This window comes from Ostrea edulis, chromosome 7 (assembly GCF_947568905.1).
Source record: "Ostrea edulis chromosome 7, xbOstEdul1.1, whole genome shotgun sequence".
Lineage (NCBI taxonomy): Eukaryota > Metazoa > Mollusca > Bivalvia > Ostreida > Ostreidae > Ostrea > Ostrea edulis.
In genome coordinates, this window is record NC_079170.1 from 44,991,514 (window position 1) to 45,019,197 (window position 27,684).

Here is a 27,684-nt window from a genome sequence, read left to right on the forward strand (position 1 = left end):
CACAATTTGAACAAACTTAAATTTTGCAATATCTGTGAGTTGAACCTGACTACTAGTAATACCTGTCTTTTATGAAGATTTATTTAAAAAATGTCCAGTATACTTAGAGCCCCTATGGTGATTGAATCTACACTATGTTAAGAAAGGTCTTTAGGTAAACATTTTAAATTTCATCTATGTGATATAAAATCAGATATGAGATCAGAGACATAGATAACATGTTACTTAGTCATGTAAATATGCCATATTTCTTGATTATCTCCCCTTTGAAGGGAGCATGACCCTTCATTTAATTTGAACAAGCTTGAATCCCCTTTTCTCAAGGATGATTTTTGCTAGATTGACTGACAATGGCTCAGTGGTTGTAGAAAAGATTAAATTTTGAAAAGTCTACAAACAGATGGACAGACAGACAAAAGCTCACTAAAATGTTCAACTCAGGTGAGGTAAATAGGATAATATGCTCTGTGGTTTATCAGTATACCAAGTTTGTTGTCAACCAAGCAATTGGTGTGACTGACGGGTGCAAACTTAATTAATATTCCAACTCGCATAAACAGGACAATATAACAACCTGAACAATACATATATTACATGTAAATATATACATGTGTATATTTACAATGACAACGGTTTTTCATTTTCATACATGCAAAGCAGATATCATGATGTATACCTTTAGTTTGATATTGCTATATGACTTTGCATGCATTCAAGTCTGACCCATTCAAGTTCTAATTCTAGGAATCACGTCCATATGCTGTTGTTTGTTGTATGGCAAGCAAATCATGGAATCTTCTTGGAATTTCAGTGAATAGATTCCTTGTATACTGAAATTTAAGTAAATATATTTCATTCAATGAAGCTGAACTACCAACTATCAATTTGTGGTGATAGCAATGATCTCGATACCTGCAGAGGTGTCAATAATTCAATTTTCAATCAAGTTACCAAATTCTGTAGACAACAAGTATAACAGACATTATGATCACAGAAAAATGGTGATCAGGTAAGCTATACAGACTTTTGGTTAAAAGACCCGTGCTAAATCATTACATCCGATACATTTTTGCTGATAAGAAATATTCATTTGATTAAAAATTATGTTTGAAATTGTTCATCTTATGCAAAATTAACTAAAATAGATTCTTAAGGTCTTCATATTTGATGTGATAAAAATTAGCTAATGAAGAGCACTTTTAATATGTATTTTCAACTATGTGGGTTGTGATTGGATTTTAAAAAATGCACCTATACTGGTTATAAGAAAATTAAAATGATTTTGATATAGAATCAGGTGTCACAAATAGTGTTTCCTATTTTAATTATTATTCCATGGCTAAGAAAATCAAAAATCATTAATTTTGAATTTCCACTGTGATGACATCATGATTAACAACTATGTGGAATCAACATTTGTACTTTTCTCAAAAATCAGATACAAAAAGACTCATGAAAATTCATGGGACTTGTGAATTTTCATGGGATTGAGGCTGCTCATAAACCATGAGTCTGGGTCTTATCTTTAAAAGCCCTAGTAACAACCCTGATGTGTTATGAAATTTGAACCTGCGGTACATGTGTTAGATTAAGAGTTATGAGGATCAAGATACCCCAACATATCACCATATGGCATATGTCATTGACTTGTCTAAACAATGTGTAACTGTTGACCCACCAGGTTCAGTAATCATGGGGTGGGGGTGGGGTTGTTGAATCATTCATTGAAATAACATGAAAAAAGAGCAATGATTCATTAGTTTCATTTTAGCTGATGTGTTTTGATTTTAGCCTGTGGAAGAAAAAGTTACTTTCAACCACTGGTTGGCAGAGGGAAAACAGAAGTGTTTCTAAAATGACCTACATTTTAAAGTATAATATTTTTACATAGTTCCCCCCCCCCCAACTGATACTATTTATTCATTAGTCGACAGCTTATTTATGGTACAAAGCAAAATAATTATTAAAATAAAGTATGGTGAAATTAGCTTAAGTAACCAATACATATTTATGATTTATTCACACAAACTTACCTGCACCACCACCCATACTGGCCATAGCATTTTTCCACAAGGATGTTGCTCATCCCAAATGTTAATGATATGTGCCCATATCCGGTTCGTATATCCAATACAACTGACCGAGTGATCTGGGAAAACACATGTAGTATTCCTCATCCACTCCAAAGAACTCTGATGATATGAAATAACCGTTCCAACGTGTGATTGTGAAAATAGACACAGGCGCAGGCGGGCCTTGTGTCATGGATTTCCCGCAATGTGATTTGTTTAAGGAGCATAAATATCTAGCTACCGATTTCTTATAGTCATTCACATAAATTGTCTTTGAAACTTCTTCACATGGAGTATTTGTCCATAAAGAATGTTACAAAACGGCATCGTCTGTCTTCAAACCGCCAACTCGTATGACATGTTGTCATGTTTCCCCAAACAATCGTATCTTTAACTCTAAAGAGTTAGCAAAGGGAGATAATAAAATCGTCAATCTGCTAGATCGTACGTAGTTTTTAAAAATCTGTAACTAATTTGTAAACATGTTTCCAAATGATGTTTGTTATTTCTTTTACTGTCCATACTATTGACTTTATGTATCTATTAATCTTTAATGACAGAGTGTCCGATAATTAATTTTTATGACCATTTTCATTAGTGCTCTTTATAAAGAAAACAACGGGAAAATATTTTTGAAACCGAATATCCTTTCAGCCGATTAAAAATCTTAAGAAGGATTCAAGGTGAATTTTTTTATTGGATCATGTTCAAAACATGATTTTCTTCAAAATTAGCCATTTTCCAAGAGATTTTAAATTTATAGCTGTGGCACTTTTTTTTCATTCTGCATGATTCTTACGTGGACTGCTACTTAAATGCTTTTGTTGTTATGCAAATTAAAACATTTATTAATTACTGTCATTACTGCAGTTTGTAGAATTTTGAGTTTTTGTATATCTTTTGTATATCTCAACTATTGAACGACTGAACCTGGTAGTTAAGCTACAACTTCACAAAATTATATCATTTTATTCTCTTGTACATCCAAACAATTATGGAAATGAAGTATATCTAACGGTGAAACCCCTAAAGCTTTCACGAATCGTATACATTTCATTGAAATTCATGTATACTTTTCAGTTAAACTTGTTTGATTTCCTCGACGATCTCGCAACCCACTTTCCGATGTTCCGCATTATTTCAGTTTCATGCTTTATGCATGAAATTGATTGCCTACAAAAGCAAGCCAACTATCGGACTTTGATATTCTTGCTGATAATGGATACATATCATATTAAAACAATGCAGAATTGTCCAAGAAATGCAATAATTTTATATACTTTAAAGTAAATGCTATATTGAATTCAGAAATATTCTTTTTAATCGTCAAAAAATGACATATCAATTTCTTTTCCACATTATCTGCACTCATGTATCTATGAAGGGGATATAAGACAAAAGTAGCTAATTGACTTTCATTCACATGCATGTAATATGTTTTCACCATTTCTAACTCATAGTATTGGTTGTGAACCTACTGGCCATGCAGTTAGAGAAAAACATAGATGTAACCTATGATATTGATGTGATGCAGAGGATTGAAAACTGGGAAGTTCTGGCTCCAGGTTTGTTTGTTTTGTTGTTGTTGTTTTTTTTTTTTTTTTTTTTTTTTTTTTTTTTTTTTTTTGCACTCTAGATTTCCTATTAGCTCTTACAAGTTTATTGTTATTTCTAATTTTCAAAATTTCGGCTTGAGCATCACTGAAGAGACATTATTTGTCGAAATGTGCATCTGGTGCATCAAAATTATTACCGTATAATTTTTACATTACGACCCCTGTGTCGAGGCCTCTCCTGGTGGACTGTTAGTTCCCGAGGGTCTCTACAGCCTAGTAGCTAAGTCCTTCGTAACTAGCTTGAAAATACGGATGTTTATCTAATTGCTGGGATAAAATTTAAAAATTCATTTCAAAATTAAGGATTATCTCCCTCATGCATAGCTCTCATCCTTGGATGAATTTGGCTTCAGTATTTTGGCACACCAGTTTTTCTTTTAGCTCTTACAACTTTATTGTTCTTTCGAATTTCCAAAATTTCAGCTTCAGCATCTCTGAAGGGACATTATTTGTCGAAATCCGCATCTGATGCATAGAAATTGGTACCGAATAGGTTTTACATGATGTAGACAAAATCAAGCCAGTTTGAGTTGTCCTGAAATCAATGTTCAGAGGATATAGTGAATCTTAAAATCACAAAATTGATCAATTTAATGAAAATATTTTAAACAGTAGATTACTGTAAATGTATTACATTTGGCTGTGTATTCTATTTAGCGCCTTTGGCGGAACGCAGCTTCCGCTAAATCAAGTACATCGCTAAATGCCATCCGTAAATCTAGATGTTTAAAGTAATTCAGGAATGCGCTAAATCAAATATACGCTAACTTGTTGAACAAACGATTTCCGCCAACTATCGTACACGCCAAATATAATACGTTTACAGTATCCAGATCATTCTTATTTCAAAATTGGTATCAAACTTAACATTTGCTGTATTCCAACTTCACATGGCAATGCTTTTCGTACATAAGAATTATTACCTTATTCAGGTAGCTCCCTTTACAAAAAACTGTCCCAAAGTTCCCAAAGCGATTAAATGATTAACTCTTTATTTACATTTTTTGTATTTAAATTAGCATCTTGATAAGGAAAATATTCGTCATTTAGTCAAACATTTTTAGAATTTGTATACTGAGAATTTTATGTGTATTCCTTGTTGCATGAAAGGAAAAGATAACGTGATTATGTGGATAGACTGTAAACAAAAGTATGAATACAAAAGTCATTAGCTGTATCTTATATACAGTACATGTATATGTCTCTAATGTTTCATACATGAAAGAATTTAAAAATGAAAAATGCTCAATATCCAAAACTGTCGATGATTTTTCCAAAATCAAGAGGTCGTACTGTAACTTTTGAAGTTGGTGAGAAAAAACTGCAGGATACCTCAAAATTGATGTAAATAACGATTTCCGTCGTGTTTATTTGCAAACTGACATGTACTGCTTCAAAAATATACAACACCCTCAATTCTGCATATTTTGTAGACCGGAATCAATAATGAAAATCGTAGATAGACGTATGCTTTTTGTTTTCAAAACCGAAATCCGTACAACATTCAAATATATATAACATTTTCTTCAGAAACTTCAAATGTCTTAAATCTGTGACAATCATATATCTATATTACAAATCGCATGTTCCTCTATGAACCAACCAATGTCAGCGCGCGACACAATCCGGTCACATCGCCTATGAACGGATTATGAAATAGCTTAAAGCACGTGACTGAGAGACCTTAATGATTTGAAAAAATAGAACATCTGTTACAAACATATCGCAAGTCAAACCTTTGGATGAAGATTGTAAACTTAAGTGGATTATCATCCCAATATTGCGGTCTCCTACCTCCAAAATACAGTGCACCTTACAATGTTGATAAAAGGCAGGGTGAAACGAACTGTGACGCCATGTCTATGTGTTGACGTATGTCACAATAACTACTGTGACAAAGGCTAGTGGGAGTTCGTTTTATGCGACAAAATAGAAGCAATGTAAGCAAACGGTGTTTTAGTAAATGAATATTTCAATGGTCAATATGAACGGATTTGGATTTGAGGCAATTCACAGAATTGCCTCAAATCCAAACCCGTTCGTACTCACCATGAACAGCTCAAAAGTGATGTTCATTTCTTAAATGTGTTGAGAAAGCTTACATTCATGACCATGATTGTATGTATTTACGAAGACGCTGTCTTCAAATAACTTTTATTGCGTTTTGAGTCTTTTTTCAAATTTAAGTAAAATTGTAATCATCCTCATTCTCCTTTACAATTTATTGCATCGTTTAGAGACCCAGAGAAAAATTCAACGTAGATTTAATAAATTTCTAGAATCCATGTCTTTTACATTCACTGTCCCTAAGTTTGCAGTGAATTTACTTTTATATCTGAACATTCCAAAATGTATGATAGTTTCCGATCAAATTTTATATTCATATCCATAATTGTCTACATAGTATATCACACGATGTTAGTATTTTTCACAGAGTAGTACTAACACACAACATATTTTCCTGTCACGTTAGGTAAAGAAAGGCGGACGGAAGTATCAACAAAGGTCGTTGAGAACGGAGGGAGGATTAATACCAGAACGTTAATGTATACTCTCATAAGGATTTTGTGATTCTCTCGGAACCACGATTAATTCGTTCTATATGATTGTCAATGGAAATTATGAACTTTAATCAACACTACATCGTATTGATGAAATATCTATATGCAGTTGTTCCTATATTTTCATCTAAAATTTTAGGTAAGAATTCTCTCATAATTTCGTAAATTCATCTTCGGTAAATGACATAAATTTTATATCTCATATAAACTGGTTTACAGATACCTTTTCCTGATTACATTGAATTTGAATCTTGTAATTCTATGTTCATATTATATTTCATTGACTGAATGTACAGAGGTGGGGGAAATATGCATTAACACGTACACATCTTATCGCAATATACGTATTTTAAATCTTATACTCGTTCTCTAGAAACATCGCCATATACCGTATGTGCACGGCCTCAGCAGACATCAACCAATGGTTCTCTGTCTGCCAATCTTGGTTGTGATGACGACATGGAGACCTTCTCTCTAACCAGTGATGGAGTTAATCAGTCCTGGTCTCTTGATTTAGACAATGTTTATACAGTCGATTGGATCTTTCTTTCCATTGGTGCTGGTAAAATTGTGATTCCACACTGAATTGTTATTTTATACAACTTTACCACTTTTACCTTTCCATATATGGTGCTTCTTTTTTTTTTGGAGAGGTACCTACAGCATTTATGTAGAACTGATTGGGAGTTTACCAATGAAGTGTATGGATATTAGACAATCTGAAGACATGAAACCTACGCCGTTTCAGCAACTGATTACATGTGAATATGCTATTGCTACCTACAGGAAAGGAAATAGAATTAGCATAACTCGAACACAAAGTGGAAGAACAAAGGTGTTTGAATTAAAACCAATAGGTATTATATACTTTCTTTTCATTACTACTTACACAGCTGATTAACGTGTAATACAACAACCTTTATTCTATTAACTCTTTGTCCTCACATTTACAGTAATTCTACAACTAATATTAAAGATTTTAAACAATTTCCTGTAGTGTATCAAAGTACCAGTATGTCTGTTTTGGTGAATGAAAGGTAAAGATAACGAAAAGTGATCAATCTCATAAATCCTATAAAGAATACAAAATAGACAGTTGGGTAAACACGGACACCTGAATATACGTATGTACCAGAGGTGGGACCAGTATCCTGGGAGGAGTAAGCATCAAACATTTGGGTGTGTTGCTTTTTTTAAATATTCGAGAGGAAGATATACATGTATTTTCAAATACAATGTAAGTACAATTTGGTAAGGATATTGAAGATCAATAAAAGAAGTGAAGATAACAGTAATCAATCTCATATTTCCTAAATAGAATACCAAATTAAGAGTAGGGCAAATACGGACCACTGTACACACCATTAATGGGATGTGTGCTCGATCACAACCCCATGAGCATTGAGCACGATATCTTTAAATGGTAAACTCAGAAATCCGTACTTACGATCAGCATATAGACAATGGCCTAATGATTGGTATCAAACACACCAGACAGCACTTAACCTAATGACAGGTAGTATTTTTAGATTAGATTTTTATAACTAACATAAAATTTGCAAAGTGCTAACTTTAAACGAGGCTATTGAAAAATCGTAAAATCGTGTTAAAAACCTAATTACCATTAAAAAAAAATACAAAATTGAGATAATTGTTACCTCGACAATTCAAAGTACGAAAGCGTATATCACACGTTTACCACGATAATCATGTTTGTGTTCACAGTATAAACATTATTAGTAGTTCCTTTGAGGTACATTTTTATAAAATCGCTTTGTAGATAAAACTCATAACTACACACAATGTGAAATGAATTCTTATTTCAATCATAAACTATCAAGTATATTAATACAAAAAGTAGAAAGTAAAATGCAAACTTTTATCACTAAATTCTAAATTAACGTTCCAATGATACCTTCAAGAAAACAGCATTTCTAAAGGAGTTTATATTTAGCGTAATTATGGTCTTTTGGAATTATATCAAGTCATATGTATATAGTATACAAAATTTATGAATCTGGAGATTGCAAACATTTAAAAAGCTTAAAGTGTCCATGAAGTCAAAATATAAGTTAGTCTGAACTGATGTATCTTTATTAATAAAATAGAGATTCGAAAGTCTCACGCTTCTAAGTGCCTTTATAAGCGAGATATCCACGGTTAAAATTGCCGATTTTCGCACCTGCTCAAAACCAATCAGCGGCACTTCCGGTTTTACTATATATAGCGATTGGGGTCTGTGACGTCACAACACATCAGTTTCAAAATGGCCAACGTAAGACATAGAGATAGCAGATCGTCAACTTCCTCCGACATCGGACTTCACATGTCGTTTGAAGTCTCATCTTGTGACGATAGCGACGGAGAAGACCTGCAGGACATTGTTCCTTACCAGTTTGAACCTGAGGCTTCTGAATCGAATGAAAGCGAGCAAGATTCCTCGCTTGGGGTAAGCGACGAAGATCAACCGAGACTGGACAAAACTGATTGGTTTATTGAAATTGACTTTGATATAGCCTGCTTACAATTTTTTCTACCCAAAACTTTATTAGTTTTCAAAAAGTGGTACATTCTAAATAAACGAATATAAAACTTCGTTTCTTTATCTGTTTTTAACTGCTTAAATCATTTTAACGATAGAACATTCTCTCTAGGGTATACAGTATATATCTAATGGACAAGCGGATAGTCGTGTATCCAAGCCGTATATTTTCTAATATATATTGTTTATTGGCTTCAGATTTGTGAGTTACGTCCATAACAACAGTAACAAAAATACTAAATACCGTTAATAATAGAATCTTGTAAATAAAGATAAATATTTAGACTTGCATAGACACGGAATTTGTGTATAACTATATGATTTGTAGGTGTACTTGTGGATACTGTGTACTAATGCCTACACAGAGGGAGAGCATCTGTTGTTGTGAAATTGACAGAGTGAATAGCAAAAAGGATTCATCCGACCGAAAGCTTTCGTGCATCACTCAGCATCCTGGATTCTCATCAGTGTGCCTAGATGTGTATGTGCTTGAGACTGCCTACTATCAGTACCGCTCCCAGTATGGAGAATTACAGACCAGCATTGAAGAGTAAGAACTTTTACTGTATTTCATTTTATAATCATCCTACCTTTGCTTCATTTTAAATAGTCAGGAAACAAAGGTGTACATGAACACATTCATAAGTGTTTATACAAATAAGTGGTTTTCTAATGTATACAAACTTTCACGGAAGGAACAGATATACATCATATCGACAACTTGTGCCTGGTGCTGGGGTTACCTTGGGAAAAATGTCAGAGTCCCCTTACCATCTTGTGCTGTTTAAAAGATAAGATCTGCATTTCCATCTGAGGACTATGAGGGTTTCAGGGACCCACAATAATGCAGGTATGTGCAAGAAATGCATTTTCATTTTAAATTCAGCCCTAGTTCTCTACTTACACTTTGATACAACTGAAAAATCAAAATCCATGTCCTTGAAATTACTCAATTTTGGAGGTCTCCGTGACCGAGTGGTTAGAGCATCACATTCAAAATCACACAGCCTCTAGTCGGCGCGAGTTCGAATCCTGCTCGCGCCGATAAGTGAGAAAGTTTCCCAGTTTACTTTCGGAAGGTCGGTGGTCTCTTCAATAAAACCTGGGCGTCACCAGATAACCGAAATATTGTTGAGTGTGGCGGAAAACAGCAAAAAACAAAACAAACTAAATTTTGTAGTAATCATTATTCGAGAAAAAACAATAAAATTCACAGTACATGTGATTGGGATATGAAAAGCTAATTACGCCTACTGTTATTAATCATCATTTAAGATGCTACTAAAATATTGACAAACTGAAAAAGGAAACATTTTCACTGTAAAGTTATGAAAAGGAAAGTATCGTCTACAAAAATAAATTTGAACCATGGAATGGGATGTGGACCCTGCTTTCATGTTCCCATTAAAGAGTCAAGGGATAGGGTAAGAGGGGACAGGAGTTTATATACAAGCAAAGTATCTACAAAATGTCACTAGAGTAAAATACACAATATGCTAACTTATCAATTTACAATAACTAAGCACTGTATATATATTAGGAATGTTTACAACAAATCTATCTATAGCAATATATACAATGTCATTTCCTATCAAGTCCAACTAGTTACTACAGATCGAAACTGTCACACACTTGTCTCCTTCCTACAAAACCGTGACTTGAAATTACACACTGCCTCTTCTTTTTCAGGGTGCATGAATGCGCTGCACAGAGGAGGTGGCTTCACTGATGGCAGGCAGGCAATGGGTTCATGCATTGTCGCAGTAGCTGATTTTAGGGTTTCCTTCATCAGTGTTGATGTGTATTCTGAAATGTTAAAGAAGATCAGAAACATTCTACATATTTAAAGTTATTTTGCTTTTGATGTTATTTTTTTCCATTGTACTGTACAATACTGTTATGTATCAGTAAACAATTGTTAGTCATGATTTCATTTCTACTTGTCTTGATAAGGCTAAAAAAATGTATGTTGGTTTCCACTTTCCTGGCCAACCCTAAAGATGGATTCATCGGATTATCCATGACAGTATATTGGGACGCACTACCTACCTGAACTTTCAAAAACCCTAATTTACCTTAACAACATAAATTTTGTATTAAGTCTACGTTCATGCTTTTGCATCTCACTGTGCGTAAGAGTTGCACAAAGGGATAGAACTATTGGGCAACTCGGAATTGCATATTACTAGCACCGGCTGAAGTTGACTGAATTTCAATGCACGAAGGTTCATCGATCTTCAATCTCTGGGGCATAGGAATAATTCAACATATGATAACAACCTACCTACCGTTAAAAATGTTGAGGTGAAAGTGGAAACCAACATATATATATATTGGCCTAAGTGACCATAAGAAACTGATTGTGATAGGTACCGTATGCAGGCTCCACTGTAACCTTCCGAACACTATAGTCACCCTGCTTAAATGTTGGGAAACTTATCTTGTACTGCAGGTCACCATCTCTAGTAGTAGCTTGTGACCTGGATGCATTCTCGTTGTAGTGAATGGCAGCCATCATTAGCCTATAATATAATGTATATTTTTGGTAGTAAAAATCTAATCATAATTTTTATGATTTACCAGGTACAAAATAATATAGCGGGGAATGGGGGGGGTCATTTCTTGTTTCAAATAATATTATGGATATTTGTTATTATGCATGCTCACCTACAATACATGCCATGGTATGAAAATGAAACCATCTTTGGGGCAAAATGGTTGATGGTGCTGTGGAACGCCTCAATCTGGGAAGTCTGGAAGAGGGGGGAAAGCTTTGGGATGTCCTTCTTCATCTGTTTGGAGAGTATCATATCTGACATCTTCTCACTGGCTTTTGATCCTATCCAGAAAGAAGAAAACAAATTATTTTAAAAGCTAAAAACGTATTTACTCAGTTGTAATATTACATAGTGAATAGGTAGCTTTGGATCAATCCATAGAATATCTTTGTATTCTTTATCAATTGGAAGTATAAATCAAATGAGTAGAATATTTTACCTGCTTTCAACCACTTCTTCTTCTCCTCATTGCCTTCAAGGGTGTTGTGGGCACATGTTGGAAATAAAGTGTTGTGGCCGGTGTGGACATTGTGGATGTGGTTTTGGACTGACTTCCATTTGGCCCACATCACCTCTCCATTCCCATCTGGTGTGGAGGCCGCAACCCAGTACATGTGGTTGGTCAGACTCTTGCACCACTTGACCAGCTCTGCACAGTCCTTAAGCTTGGATGATTCAACAATTTTCTTCTTAAGGCCTGAAATATTTTAATTAAAATGTGAAAAGATGTCTTGAATTTTTTATATAAATGAACAAACAATAAAGCAGAGAATTTTAATTCCAGCTAAACCCCATTTAAAAAAAAACAACTTCAGTTGCTATTTCAAATGGCAATTATATCATTAATTATATCATTACAGTAGGCGCTATATATTAATAACAATAAATATGCATTTTAATTCTGACACTATGCATATCTTATTCATATGTATGTGCACATCGTAAAGCACTTTAGAGAACTAAATAAATGATGATAGGGCGCTATACAAATATTTTAATTACAATTACAATCTTTATCTCCAACACAGGACAATTGAACAATATAAGTAAAACTGAATAAGTGAAAAACAATGCCAAAATCAAATCAAATTCAATATGTTCCCAAACTTTGTTTGGGGAACATAATTATATCAAATTCATTATCATAATGATAACTGTGGTATACCTTTAGCTACATGCCAGACATCATAATAATGCACAGTGTTGGGCAAGTTCTCTCTGATCCATTTCTGGATTTCGAGATGTCTGTCTGTGACGATGGTCCCAACTTGTAACTCGTGGACTTGTAGCCATTGAAGAGCCCGTTCCAGTCCCTTTTTTCCCCATGCCATTGCTGTTCTTCACTTCATTGCTCTGTAAATCAAGATCAACTTTATGAATCAAATAACAATAAAAGAAGTGTGTTAAATTTGTAATAAGTACATTTTAACAAACTATTAAGAACTGAACTGCACAAAATATATGATACATAAACTTGAATTATAGGAATGTGATACATTATTTCACTCTTACTTGAACTAGCTGTATGTCGATGACAATGCCTTCCTCTAAGTCAATGGTGCTGTATGAGCCATACTTGGCAGAGTGACCAGGATAATCAGCTCGACCATCCCCACCAATGACAAGGGGCTGTCCCTTCTGCTGACATCGTTTAACATACTCCATCTGTTGGCTGTTCCATACACGGGCAATGGAAGGGAACAAAATGGAGGACTGATGGGTGGCGAAGGTTGTCCGTGAAATGGTGGCAACCCCCATACACTGCAGGACAACAGGATGCTGGCAGACAGGGCAAGGTTCCCAGCTGGTATGGTTCCAATGGATGGCTGACTGCACCACTGCCAGGAGTATCCACAAAACATACACTCCGTAACAATCCGGACCATGGTCCCAACTACCTGCTGCACATCTGCTCTGGCAAACCGATGGCACATCTTGCAGCAGTTGAACAGATCAAGTAGCTGAGATTCGTTCACAATGAACTTCCTTTCTTCTAAAGGGTTGTGTGGTACTTCACTCCTAAGATAAATAAAACACACGAGATATTCAATAATTTCATAGATATTCCATTCAAACCAATTTCTAGCTTCGTTTTCTAAAATTATATGTATATTATTTAACAAACTAAGAATATTTTAGAATATCAAATACTCTCATTGAAAATTTGAATTTGAAAGAATTAAACTAAACGTGTTCATGAGGAGAGGATATTGACCACAAAATTTAAAGCAAAAATTTAACTACCAAAACTTTGCCCTAAATGTAATGGTAATTGCCCTGTCTCTATCAATAAATAACTAAACTCACTCCATATCAAGCCGTGATTCATCTGAACTGGAGCCTGATGGTTCATACATGGAGGCAGCTTCACTGTCACAAGGAGTAGACATAGATTGGTCACTACTAGAGGAGTCATGTGTCAAAGCAGGTTCTTGTGCTGATTACGAGTCTGGGATATCATCTCTCCCATTAAACTGCACTCCGATACTCCTCATTCTTGGTTGTAGCTCTGCTTGAACACCTTGATAAAAAACAGAGAGAATGAGTTTACTGTCTGTGACCTACACATTCTCTAACATTTTAATTGGTTTATAATCAGATTTGCATGCATCTTTTAATTAAATGATCACCTCTTATTAATCATATTCATATTTTTTTTAATGTACTGTATTATATTTGACAATATATTTATGAAAATTGCTGCTAAAAATTTAAACATAAAGATCCAGTTTAATAACTTGAAAACAAACGCTATCAAAACAGAAACATACCTTTCTCTTTCAAATTTGCAGATACTTGCACTCTGACACTTCTTGTACGAGGGCCTGTTGTCTGGCATGATGTGGGTTGTTTTTTTTTCTTCATGTTGATTCTGATAAAAGAAAATATATTTCATGAGACGAGTGATAAGGCAGATGAATGACAATGTCTAATTGTCAACGCACGCAAATAAACCTTAGTAAATACACCTCAACACAAACATCTTGCTTTGTCTGGGTTGTGTATTCATGGTGTCGAGATTGTAAGATCCCGAACCCGATCATAAATGCACACAATACCTAATCGAGTAATGGTACCAAATGTACATGAACTGATATCGGAAATATCAATTTAGTATATAGTAGTGTTGTTCATTAAATCATATAGAGATCAACACATACTCATTTTAAAATACTGACTTTAACCCCTCTCCCCATCCCTTTAGTTATTACTTACACATGTAGCTGGATCTGGACCAGATGGACCCAGAGTGTCTGCGGCTACCATCATACATCCTGTATCCATGCCCTCATTTTCGCTTTCCTCAGTGGCTTGATCAGGACCAAGTAATTCAGCTAGAACCTAAAATATACAATACAAATGTTAGGAATCAATAGTAAATATACCATTAATTTGACAGAGGAATATTACATGTATATATACTGAACATTTGCCAGAATGTACTTCATATTCCTAATTTTCCCATGATGTGTTGCAAGTCTAACTCTAATTATGGTTTTCAATTGTAATCATAATGTATATACTGCTTTAATGCTATATAGCAAAAAAGATGCCCCCAGTTTCTATTGGCCTGTATTTAAAGATTAATCATGGTAAAGCTTCTCTTGTAATGATATCTTTGATAGTTTGAAAATTGTATCAGTAAAGAAAACCCTGTTTCTTTCTCGTTTGGCTACAACCGAGCACTCTGGGGTTGGGGACGACAAGAATGCCTCGTTGAGGTTGTCCCGTTTTCTTTTGGGGTAGATGGACGGTACCGATCCTGCACACAAACGTCTCTTGGCCGTCATACCAAACTCCCTCATCAAGGAATACTGGGGTTCAAAGCAATCGGGGTTGAAATGTGCGGAACAAATCACGGTGTAATTGGACGGACCACTCCATTCAGCACGTGTAGGTTTTATGAAACGAGTCCACGAAGCACGCTGTCGCTCTTCCTATGGGAAAACGTGCACAGAAACACTGTCTGATGGTCTATTGTTGCAGCCTGCAACAACACACATACGTCCAGATACTTTAGCAGTCATTCTTCCACGATTACCTCCACGATATAAACAAACTCAGAATTGCGCCAAACATGTGTTGTGACGTCACGTCCGGAATACCAGCAACAGCCTCATTATAGATGTCGTAAAGGTGTGCATTCGAGCGAAGATCACTTTTTGACCTATAGCTCGCTTACTAAACAGAAAATCAACGTAATTTTTCGACATATCGTTTTTATTTATTAAACTGCGTCAAAAAACATACACTTGTATTTTGACTTCATATACACTTTAAAACATATGCAATGTCTAATTTCTAGTTTACATTAAAGCAGTGAATTATGCATGCATCATAACGTTTTATTCGATTATGACGTCACGAAATAGTGGTATACTAGTACTTTTATGTCAATGATAATTCAAATTAACGATTTCTTATGTTGATTTTATGATTCATGAACAAATATCACAGACATATATATGAAAACTAGAAGTCGAGGTTGTCTAGTTTATTGCATCTAGTTTCACCATCCGGTGACCGGGTTTTATTCTCGAGTCTGACATTACATCAAGCCTGACGTTGAATTGCTCATTCATAAAGCGTCTAGCATGAGAAAAGAAAGCCATCGTCTTTCGAATAGAACTTGAAGGCAAAAATACCAAGTAAATGTAGGTGTTTACAAGTTATCGAGACCTCACTGTCAAATCCCTGAGCACGATGCAAACGTGAACATTTCTGGCACTTCACCTACAGCTGGTGACCCCTTTATATGAATGAAGAAAATCTCGAATAGGACGTTAAATAGAAAAAGAAACAATCTTCAGTTATATAATAGCAAAATAATATGAATAATGAATGGTAACGACAACATGAACAAAACTTCGGTTGAACTTCAAAGATTGTATTATCCAAAGATTTTGGAGTAGAAGTTCGGGTTTCTGTTGGAATACTGTTTTACCCCAAATCTATGCATGCTTTATATTTTGCTAGCCTTATAAATTTCCGATTTCTTGCATGATAAATTTGTACACGTTGAATGTACATGGGCTTCAACAATACTTCGAAAAACGGGTACATGTGCCTCTTTACAAAATGTAGAACTGTCTACATTAGTTGAACTTGCAATGTAACTGCCTCTCCACGCAGTCGACGACGGTTATATCTAGTATACATATTGCTGAAATCATTGTTCTCTCTATTGAAACATGAATATGTTAGAGAAAGCGGGAAAGGCTTATTGTGTAATTCAACGTTCATAAACGTGTACCCTGTGGTACCCCGGTATATCGTACAATTGTGAGCTTCCTGGTGCATTAAAGTCAGCTTAGCTGGTCTGTTCTTTTGGGAGCCCTTTTCCGGAAATGGAACAACTTCCTATCTGCCATATATTAATACATTTTAGAGGCTTGGGGGGGTATTTAACATTACGGAGGATCGGTATAAAAGAGTAGTGGGGTGGAGTTTGGGGTAGTTTGGTTTTCAGATTTTCAAATTATTTCTTTTTGTCAAGTGCTATAGCCATTTAAAGGGGTTGAAAATTCACAATAGAGTTCACTATTCGTCGATCCACTGATCAAAGTTCGACTCTACATTCGCAACTTTCGGCCACGAATTTCATGCATTTATCACCATCTACTTTCTCTTAAAAATTATTTAGACGATGACCCTCGTCCTGTCACTCCTGCTCCAACGCCTGTAGTCCTCGACGGCATATTATATCGCGTTTGAGAACTAAAACTATAAATATGTGTACCTGTGTCATTTTCATTGGAGGTATCGAAGTCCATCAAAACTTCGAAATTACGTGACTGTTTATATAAATTCAGAATAAAACGGCGTTCTGGCAGTAAATCGAAACTCTCATATTAGCTTTACTACGTCATGTCACGGTTGCGAATTGCCAGAATTACTCTTTGATTAAACCTTTCATTTATTTTCAATTTCTGACCTTTTACAAGGTAAATATTTGTAATGTGTCAAATGTAATACTTTCCACATTTATTGTTCAACATTTATAATGATTAGATTAGAATAATTACATTCTTTTATTTCAAATTTCTTTATTAGGACTTTCTGGTATTAATCGATCAGTGCAACTGAATTTAACGGAATCTTCGATGGGATTTTCCAAAGTTTTAGATAACGACATGGACACTTTTTACCAATGACCAGAAGAGGTCCAGGCGTCTTGGTTCCTAAAATTGGACAGAAACTATGTGATTAAGTGGATTCTTATATCGACCAGGGGAGGTATATTTAAGATAAGCGAATAAATCAAGCAGTAGCCATCAGTAAAATATCTAAAGTATGATTTTGTATTGAAACATAAAATACACCATTTTAACTAGGTTATTTCGAGATAATGAAGAACATGACATTAGTTAATCAGACTATTTTCTCTTAAGAATAGATTGTACGTTTTGGGTATTATAATATTCTGACCCATATCTTCTATTGATCAACTCATATATGAAATTAAACTTTATTTTAAAGAAATTGATTTTCTGGAGTATAAAACTTTATTCATGTAAAATATCTAATGTATAAAACATCAAAGATTGATTGATTGCGGTTTTACGACGTTTTTGGCAATGTTTCAGCCATTTTGCATCGGTGAAAAATGTATGTTTAAACTTCTATAAACATGTATAGAGAATGTGTTATTTCGTATTGAATAATTATGTTGTCTCATTATTTTTTTATCAGGAAATTATGAAGTACACTTTAAAGAAGATGACGCAATAACGAGTTCATCAACAATGTGTCAGAATTTCAGTCTCCATGGAATAAAGCAACAGAATACAGCATTGGAATGTTACAAAGAAATGAAGGGGGAAACAATTATTATAAAAAAGACCGATGACGGACCATTGAGGCTGTTTGAAGTGTACCCTATAAGTAAATAATGGTGTTAAGAAAATGAATCAATATCAATTCATGTAGTACTACTTTTACTTCTTTTTTTGAGAACCTAAAACATTTAGTTGATACAATGGATCAAGTATACTATCATTTCAACGAAAGTTTAATTTTCAAAATGCAAATCGAAATTCCTAAACTAAATTTCGTTTACTTGTTTTTCAATATGTTCTGCAGGTCGCTATGGACTAAACTGCGCTAAATGCAGGAAGGGGTGTGTGTCCTGTAGTCCTATAACAGGCGTCTGTAACCAATGTCATAGACCGTTCTATGGTGACGTTTGTCAGCACCAATGTCCAACAAACTGTCTCAATGGTACGTGTGACCAGACATCAGGGACATGTGAGAGCTGTATAGAGGGTTACTATGGAACGGATTGTTATCATGAAATCACTACATATTCAACATTAAAAGGTACATAAAATTCAATCTCATAATGTAACACCAATTAAGACATCGATCCTCTGCTTACTTTTATTTGATTTTCCATTTTTGCAGCACGTTCGAAATTTTCTTCAGTATCCCCGATCGATGCATGTTCTCACTTTCCCCTTCCTATTTTGGTTTCGCATTTTCATGGAATTGTTGCATCAGATATCGATATCATACTGACATCTTGTCACTATTTAGGTTCATTTTTCTTTGAATTCCACACTCACTAGTTTTGTTTTGTCTTCTGTGGCGATCCGGGTTAGAGTATGTCCTCAGTACCACTTGTTTGTCGTAAGAATAAGATGAACGTGAAAACCAAGGATAAGACAAATCAAAACAAAAGTGCGTACTATTTAATGTGTTTAGTAAACTAGAAGTGATAAAAGAATTAGCTAGGTTATATGAGGGAGATGATTTGGATCCAGCTGAAAAAAGATTCTAGCAACCTTGTCCTTGTTTGTAAGGCTCATTGTTACAACTCAAATTGCCTTTTCATAGGTAGAACTTACTCAAAGGTGTGCTTCAGTTTTAAACACATTTAATATTCCAGTCAGTGTGACGAATGAATTTCAGTTACCTTACTTATACTGGGTTCCTAAACTTCACAAAAATCCTTACAAAGATGATCCAGTAAATGTCCTACATGTACGAAGGTCCTACTATTTTTCCTACTCACGAAACTATTAATGGCTGGAGCTTCAAATGTATTGTGCCACAGCATACACCAGAAGTGTTCTAAAACATTTCAAAAAACTTTGGTAAATGTTAAATCAAAAACATTTTTCAAATCAATATCAAAGCGATTTTTCAACATTTTACACGACCATTCCTCATGATAACTTAAAACCTAGACTTCTTGACATTAAAAGGGCCTCCGTGACCGAGTGGTTAGAGCATTGCGCTCAAAATCACACGGCCTCTCACCTCTGTCGGTGTGGGTTCGAATCTCGCTCGCGCTGGAGAGTGAGAAAGTTTCCCAGTTTACTTTCGGAAGGTCGGTGGTCTCTTCCCAGGTACATTGTATCTAGGTTCTCTCTTCCACCAATAAAAACTGGGCGCCACCAGACAACTGAAAATTTGTTGAATGTGGCGGAAAACATCATACAATCAATCTTGACATTAAAGACAATTACTTCGTCAACAAAAAAGGAAATATTCATATCTAGTGATCAGTCATTCAAAACTATTACTTTCTAAAATGTCACTGTGCCTCAACGCACAAGTACTCTGAAGATGATATTACAACGATGCTTGAGCTCCTCGATGAAAATGTCTCCGTAGTCTTTGGTGTTCAGGTTTTCCAACAGTCTGTTGGAATTCCCTTGTGCCCATTTGTTAACTGGCCTGTTTTTATATTCTTATGAGGCATAATTAATCCATAAGCTTCTACATGAAAAGTTAAAAATCTCCTGCTGTTGCCTTCAACTCGAAATTTACGTATACCGACGACGTTTTATCCATTATCCAAGAGAACCCGAAATAAAAGACACCAGAGTCATCTGCATCTGCTATGTATTTCAATATTTTATTGAACATTGATGATAATGGCAAACTAACAACTCAACATTATAACAAACGGGATTCATTCAGCTCCTCCGTCGTCAACTTTCTATATTTATGTAACAATATTCCATTATCATTTACATATGGTGTTTATGTCACTAAAGTTATTCAATACGCACGAGCTTGTTTTGCGTATGATCAATTGTTAAATCAAGGCAAGCTACTGACAAACAAGTTGATGCTAAAGGGATGTAAACAGTCTGCTTTAAAAGCATCATTTTGCAAATCTATGGTCATCTAGTTAAGTGTTGTCTGACGTATTTTATACCGATTGTTAGGCCATTCTTTACACACTGATTTGACTACGCATTACTATATCAATATATAGGGCTCACGGATTGTTTGACCAGTCGAAAGGAAATACTTACTCCTACTGGACATCAGACCCCACCTCTGGTATATACATGGATCCGTGTTTCCCAATTCTTAATTTTCCGTTCCTTATAAAAGTTATGAGATGGATCACTGTTCTTTAGCATAAGATGCAATTACTAAAAAAGGGCGGTTTATATTGCAAACTCTGAGATCCAGTGTCACAGGTGTGGCACGATAAAGATCCACCCCTGGCCAAAGGCCGTAAGCCTGAGCATATGCCTGAATTTTGTTGCATTTCACCGGCAATGGTGACGTATCCAAGTGAGTGAAAGATTCCCGATTCTCGAGCGAAACGTTAAATAACATAAAACCAATCAATCACTAGTTTCAATAAGTTGATGGGTTTTTTTTCAATTACACACAAGACACCATTACTGATACTAATTTCAAGATTAAATTCTACATGATAATGTAAAAGAAATATAATACACTATATTACTATTATTACTATTATAATCATAATACGTCGAAAAGCATTCATGGACAGGCAACAGAGAGCCAATGTTATTCTTCTTGAGTTTTTTTATCAGTACTTGTCAGTTACACAATTTCTGTTGAACAACCCCGCTAAAAAGTCAGTTCAGATTTATTGTTACGTGTAGCTAGTTCTGGTTCTCGATGGAGAAGGAATTGATTACGATTCGAATTGCATAACTGGTAGCAAACTTGATAAATGTTTTGAATGTATAAGAAAGAACTACAATTTAAGTGGGTTTTTCCAATGACAAATCGTCATTCTAGTTCGAGGTTAACGAAAATGATTCGCAGGTTTCAAACGCAGTTTCAAAATATTGCATGTGTGGTGAAAAACTGTGTAGGTAATGTAAAGTTTAAAGGAAGTAAAAAAAATTCCATCTTGACCCCCAATGAACTCTCAAGAAAGGAGATAAACATGTTTATTATGGATCAAATTTTATGTGCTGGATTCGGTAGCAAAACATATGGAAAGGAAAGAAGATTTAGGACATTTAGAATCAAGGAAATTTGCAAAGTATCAGTCATTTTAGTTTACGGCGTCGGATCCAAGTTCTTTAAAACATTGTTTCACACATCAACCAAAACGTATTTCTTCCAAGAATACCTAAAACAAGAATGGGCGTCCAAGTAATGCCTCCAGCTTTGAACAACCGAACAATACATTTGTTTTTAAACGGAACAATGTGGGAGAGTTTGGGTTATTTAGCCAAATGGTAATCGACTTATGTAACACGCTTTTGGTTTACTGGTAATCTTTAAACACCTGAAAGTTGTAAACTCAGACTGTTTTGAAATACTTCATTGCTTAATTTATAAACAGGAAGCTCCTCGTCAAGAACGATGCATATTCTAGATTCAGAAAAGAGCTTCGTTACTAGCTTGAAAATACGGACACATATTTAATTGCTGTTATAAAATTTAGAAATTCATTTCAAAATTAAGGATTATCTCCCTCACGCATAGTTCTTATTCGTGGTACTTTGTTTTCCCTAATATAGCTCTAAAACTTCATTGTTATTTCGGATTTCAAACATTTCGGTTGAGCATCAATAAAGAGACATTATTTGTCGAAATGCGCATCTGGTGCATCAAAATTGGTACCGTATGAGTTTTACATTCTATACGTGAAGTTCAACATCAGACCATTACATTTGACAAATAGGGAAGTTTATGCTAGACATTGATTCTCCCGGTGAATTTACTTTGTTTCCCCTCTGAAGTTTCCAGAACTGCTTGTAGACACCAATACTGGGGAGGGGTCTGTTGTAAGAGAATTAAACACATGTAATGTTGAATTGAACGATCCTGCTATACTATTTATCTTCAACAATTATACATGTACATTCAATATCGTGATTATCATTTTCTGTGAATGTATTGCCTTCTTATCACATAACTGAATGTCTAGGTAAAGGAACAGTCACTACCAATTTTAGATCTCTAGGGTTTTGACTCGACCATCAGGATGGAGAATCGAACGAGGAACTTTCAAATCGTGAAGCGACCACTTTATCGACAATGTTGCTGGGATATTATGGAATACTCTGTATTTTAAACTAATGTGTGTACATGTATATTTGAAACGTTGTTTCAGAATTCCATTCTGGTTCTACACCAAACATATGTGGATCGCCTTGTGTCACGTGTAACCATGACATTCACGTGTGTATGTACTGTACAGCGTATCAACATTTACACACAATGACATGTCGATACAGATGTAGCGAGATTTGCTCTAGTGACGATTGTTTTGGCATCGAAGATAACTGTACCAGCGACATTACGAAGGAAAACGAATTCAACAATTACAGTAAGATTTCTATTTTAAAGAGTATGAAGAAATATATCTAAAAATCATTACTTGTTTTTTTTTTAGTTGGGATTGTATATCGATACATGTCAATACGAGTCAATCATATTGTATAGAGCCTCATTTTCAATGGCTTTCCTTGTTTTGCCATGGTCCAAATTCTTGAAAAATAAAATGTTGCAGTTAGATTTAGCGCTATAGCATTTTCATAGGACTTAAAAGTAGAAAATGTCTAATGATGGGTTTCAAAATTTCATATTATATATTTTCAGCTATTTCGATAATTGATTACACAACTTTAATACTCAGAAAGTGTCACAAGGTTCAATTCAATGCCCGGTTCGAACTCTCAGATATGTAAGATGTCCAGTTGCATCATGGTTTGGATTGGGAAAAAAAATGTTTATTTTCAAGTTTCTATAGTTTGCAGTATTTACTTTTAAATGTATACAGGCCGCACAATTTCGGTCCTCTCGTATCTGGGATTCCTCAAATGCTGGTTCCTCTCATCTATCCAGAGGATTTTTGTCACCATATCCAAAGATGTTCAGAGTTGAGTTAGGAGGAAGTAATACAATGACGTTCGGATATATACGTATGAATATGATACATGTCGAGTGTATACCAGTAGTATTCTATAGTTTTATATATCTTTGACTTATCATGATATCTACATTGTGCTGTTTCCTATTGATGCGCATTTTTTTTTTTTTTACAAAATGTGTAATACAAAATGCACCGTGCTATTTTTGCCTGCAATTTTCTGACTTAAAACAACGGTAAGAATCCTAGAAAGAAGGTATGTAATCATTTTCTACAAATACTTCATGTTTTGGAAAAAAGTATAAATAGCCTGTTTTCTATTTTTGTAATCTAAAGGATAAGATATTACACTATACGATACTCCAAAATATCTAACATCGTACCATATAAAAACAATAATTCTATATTTTTGTATAATAATAGGTAATAATCTTTTTAAAGATGATTACATTTAATTCATTGTATGAATTGTATGATCATGTCAATATATCTACCGTGTTTCAAGTCTCATCTAAAAGATTCACGATTTTCATTTCGAATGTAAATAGTTCGGCAAAGGAACAGTCGTTACCTTTTTACATCTCGTGTTAGGAACAGACGAGATTCAAACTCACGACCCTGCCATTACGACTCAAGATTGACTGGATACAATATTGCAATGGTGGCTTGGATGGTTTTTTTTTATTCTGCACTCTGTAATGCAAGAACAAGTACGTCATATTATCTTTTTATATGTCTCAGAAAATAACCGTATTCCTAAAACAACTTTTATAACTACTGTAATCAAACATGCATTATATTCTGCAGCGTTCCACATGTACAGGATACTATTTTCAAACAATAAACTTATTTACATTTATTTTGCACATGATTTTTGACATTATTATATTGTAGAACTGACAAGAGTTTCTGTCACACTGATCACCTGATCATCGTACATGTGATAATAAAAGAATGAAATCATATACTACCTGAATGTATAGACCAGAATGTTCTCTTATGAATATTGATATATGATAATGAATATCTCAAGCCAGAGTATAATGTTCAAGACGCGATTTTTTTTTCCATTTTCCTATTAGCCACCTAATATGCTAAATATATTAACTTTCAACAGCAAGAGATCAATATCTTGCGTGTCGAATCAGTTGAGGTATATGAACACCATAGGCAGGTGATATAGAGTATGGGGGCAGTATGTTAGTCAAAACTAAATCATATATATTTCTTTACATATCAAGTCTGATTACAGATTGCTCCTTTCACTTGATTAGATATAAGGTTCACGGCGGGTGTGACCGGTTAACAGGGGATGCTTGATCATCCTACATTGTACCTATTGTCATTTGATCCCATCTCTGGTGTTCCAGGGGCTCGTTCTTGCCCCACTGTCAATTTTGTATTCTTTATAATATTTATGAGATTTATCATTTTCCCTCATCTTTACTTTTTCATACATATTTCTCAAACTTCAGATATCGGAATTGACAAATTTGATTTAATCTTAATTGCCCAATTCGATCCATAATTTCTTTGGTTATATGATTCAGAAAAGGAATGTTGCAGTATATTAATATGTTTTACTAGTTTGTAAAATATTTAGGTTTTCAAGTCTCACTTATTAAATAAGTGAATTTGGCTCTTTAGTTACCATGTATTGAAATTCTACAATTCTTTGTAATCGCGTACCTCCCAACAATTATGGAGATGAGTTATGGCTAACGGTGAAGCCCCTAAATCTTACAAGAATGATACTTTTTAGGGAAATATCAATCTGGATTCACATTAAGTTAAACTGGCTTGATTTATTCAACGATCCCCCAACCCACTCTCTAACCCTCTGTATCATTTCAGGTTCATGCATTATGCATGAAATTGACTGACTATGAAAACAACATTTAACAATCCCACTAAATATCATTTTGAAACAATGCATAACTTTCCAAGAAATGTAATACATTTAGATACTTTGAAACAGACAAATTCAGAAGTATGTCTTTAATTGTCAAAATATGGCATACCAATTTCGTTGCTACATTATATCCAACCATTTATCTATGAAGGGATAAAAGATGAAAGTAGGTGAAATCTTTCATTTACATGCATGCAAGGTGAAGATAACGAACAGTGATCAATCTCATAACTCCTACAAGCAACACAAAATAGATAGTTGGGCAAACACGGACCCCTGGACACACCAGAGGTGGGATCAGGTGCCTAGGAGGAGTAAGCACCCCCTGTTGACCGGTCACACCCGCCGTGAGCCCCATATCCTGATCAGGTAAACGGAGTTTGCATGTAATACATTTTCACTAATGTGGAGTCATGGTACTGGTTGTAAACCCACTGACCATTCCATTACAGAAAAACTAGTCATGAAAGGTGAAGATAGCGAGCAGTGATAATTATCATAAATCCCGTAAGCAACACAAAATAGATACACAATGTATAACATATGATATTGACATGTTGCAAGGGGTCGAAACCTTGAGAAGGAATGCAGAAAGAATCAACCCAGTTTGATGTATCCAGAGGACAAAATGTCTTTGGACAACAAGCTATCAAAAGGGAAACAATTTTAAAATCACAGAATTGGTCAATTTCATGAAAATATTTTGGACAGATTTTTGATCTCCATTTGGAAAAGTATATTACACAGAAAAGTTGATATCAAAATTAACCGTATTCCTACTTCGCAGGATGATGTTTTTCATTCATAAGAATTTCTACCTTAAACAGGCAGTTTCCCTCACAAAAATTCACAAAATGGTGTCAAACTTCCCACAGAGATTAAATGCTAAATACTTGATTTAAACTTTATGAATCTACAATACCACCTTGATAAGGAGAATATTTAACAGAAGCAGAAAGTATTCGCCATTCAGTCAAACATTTTCAGAAATTTTATATTGCCATTTTTATGTGTATTCCATATTGCATAACAAATTCAAAACATCGTGTGAAGAGGCGCAATGCAAAACTGAATTGCTATATCTTGTATGCAGTATATGTCTGTAATATTTCAAACAGGAAAAAATTCAACATTGGAAAATGTCCAACATCCAAAACCGTCGATGGATTTTCCGAAATAAAGAGGTCCTAAGTTAGCTTTTAAAATTATTGTAAAAACAAATAAGGAGGCATCCAAATTGGTGAAAATAACGAATTTCCTCGTGTTTATCCACATACTGACAGGTACAGCTTCAAATAGAACACACACTTACCGACCCTTAAACGGACATATTTTGTAGACTATAATCAGCTTCAACTTTGTAATAAAAATCGTAAATAAATGTATGTATTTGTTTTCAAAACCAAAATCCATGCAAAATTCAAATATATATTCAATTTGTTTTCGAAACTTTTAACTGTCTTAAATCTGCGACAACCATCTGACTTTAAAAAAAAACAAACTAGAAGACCATGATTGTGTACATAAACTCCGTTTAGCTGATCAGGATATAGGGCTCACGGCGAATGTGACCAGTCGACAGGGGATGCTTACTCCTCCTAGGCACCTGATCCCACTTCTGGAGTGCCCAGGGGTCCATGTTGTCCAAGTTTCTATTTTGCATTGCTTATACGAGTTAAGAGATTGATCACTGTTCATTATCTCACCTTTTATATTTACAATTACATCGTCTTCAAATAACTTTTTACTGGGTTTTAAGTCCATATTAATTTAAGCAAAAATGCAGTCACCCGCCCTTTTCTCTATAATGTTAAATGATTGTTTAGATTGTTGATTGGTTGATTGTATATTGTTTAACGTTCCTATCGAGAATGTTCCACTCATATGTCATCAAGACCGGTGAAGGGCTTCAAATTTAGGTCTATGCTCGTCGCTTACGGGCATTGAGTAGTGAGGGTTCGTTAGTGTGCCACACCTACTGTGACACAGGATATTCGTATCTAAGGTCATATCCGAGGACCCGTGACATTCACACCTGATGATGAGTGTTTGGTGATCGAACTGTCTCTACCTACTTTAACGACTTTGGTATGTTGCGGCGGGGATTCGAACCCCGCCATCCCACATGCGAGGCGAACACACCGCGGTGGTCGCATTGTTTACAGACCCAAAGAGAAATTCACGTAAATTTGATAAATTCCAATAATACATGGGGTTTCGTTTATATTCGCTGCCCTTCAATTTGCAGTGAAGTTTTATATCTTAACATTCCAAAAGTGTATGATAAAGTTTCTGATCATATTCCGTATTCATATCT

At 34.9% G+C, this 27,684-nt stretch overlaps 1 protein-coding gene and 2 pseudogenes across 1 annotated transcript; 1 reads left to right on the forward strand and 2 right to left on the reverse strand.

The window, feature by feature from the left end:
• The first annotated feature begins 8,314 nt into the window (after positions 1 to 8,314).
• Positions 8,315 to 9,636, forward strand: LOC130048186 (P2X purinoceptor 7-like; annotated as a pseudogene).
• Positions 9,637 to 9,939: 303 nt separating this feature from the next.
• On the reverse strand, positions 9,940 to 12,953 carry LOC130048185 (uncharacterized). The gene is made up of 6 exons (XM_056144541.1): positions 12,862 to 12,953; positions 12,515 to 12,702; positions 11,789 to 12,046; positions 11,459 to 11,630; positions 11,165 to 11,313; positions 9,940 to 10,597 (listed from the first exon to the last, which is right to left on the reverse strand). Exons 2-6 carry the CDS (start codon positions 12,678 to 12,680, stop codon positions 10,416 to 10,418), a joined length of 927 nt encoding a protein of 308 aa, XP_056000516.1. The 5' UTR covers positions 12,681 to 12,702; positions 12,862 to 12,953; the 3' UTR covers positions 9,940 to 10,415.
• LOC130048695 (uncharacterized) lies at positions 12,847 to 15,155 on the reverse strand (annotated as a pseudogene).
• Positions 15,156 to 27,684: the final 12,529 nt, after the last annotated feature.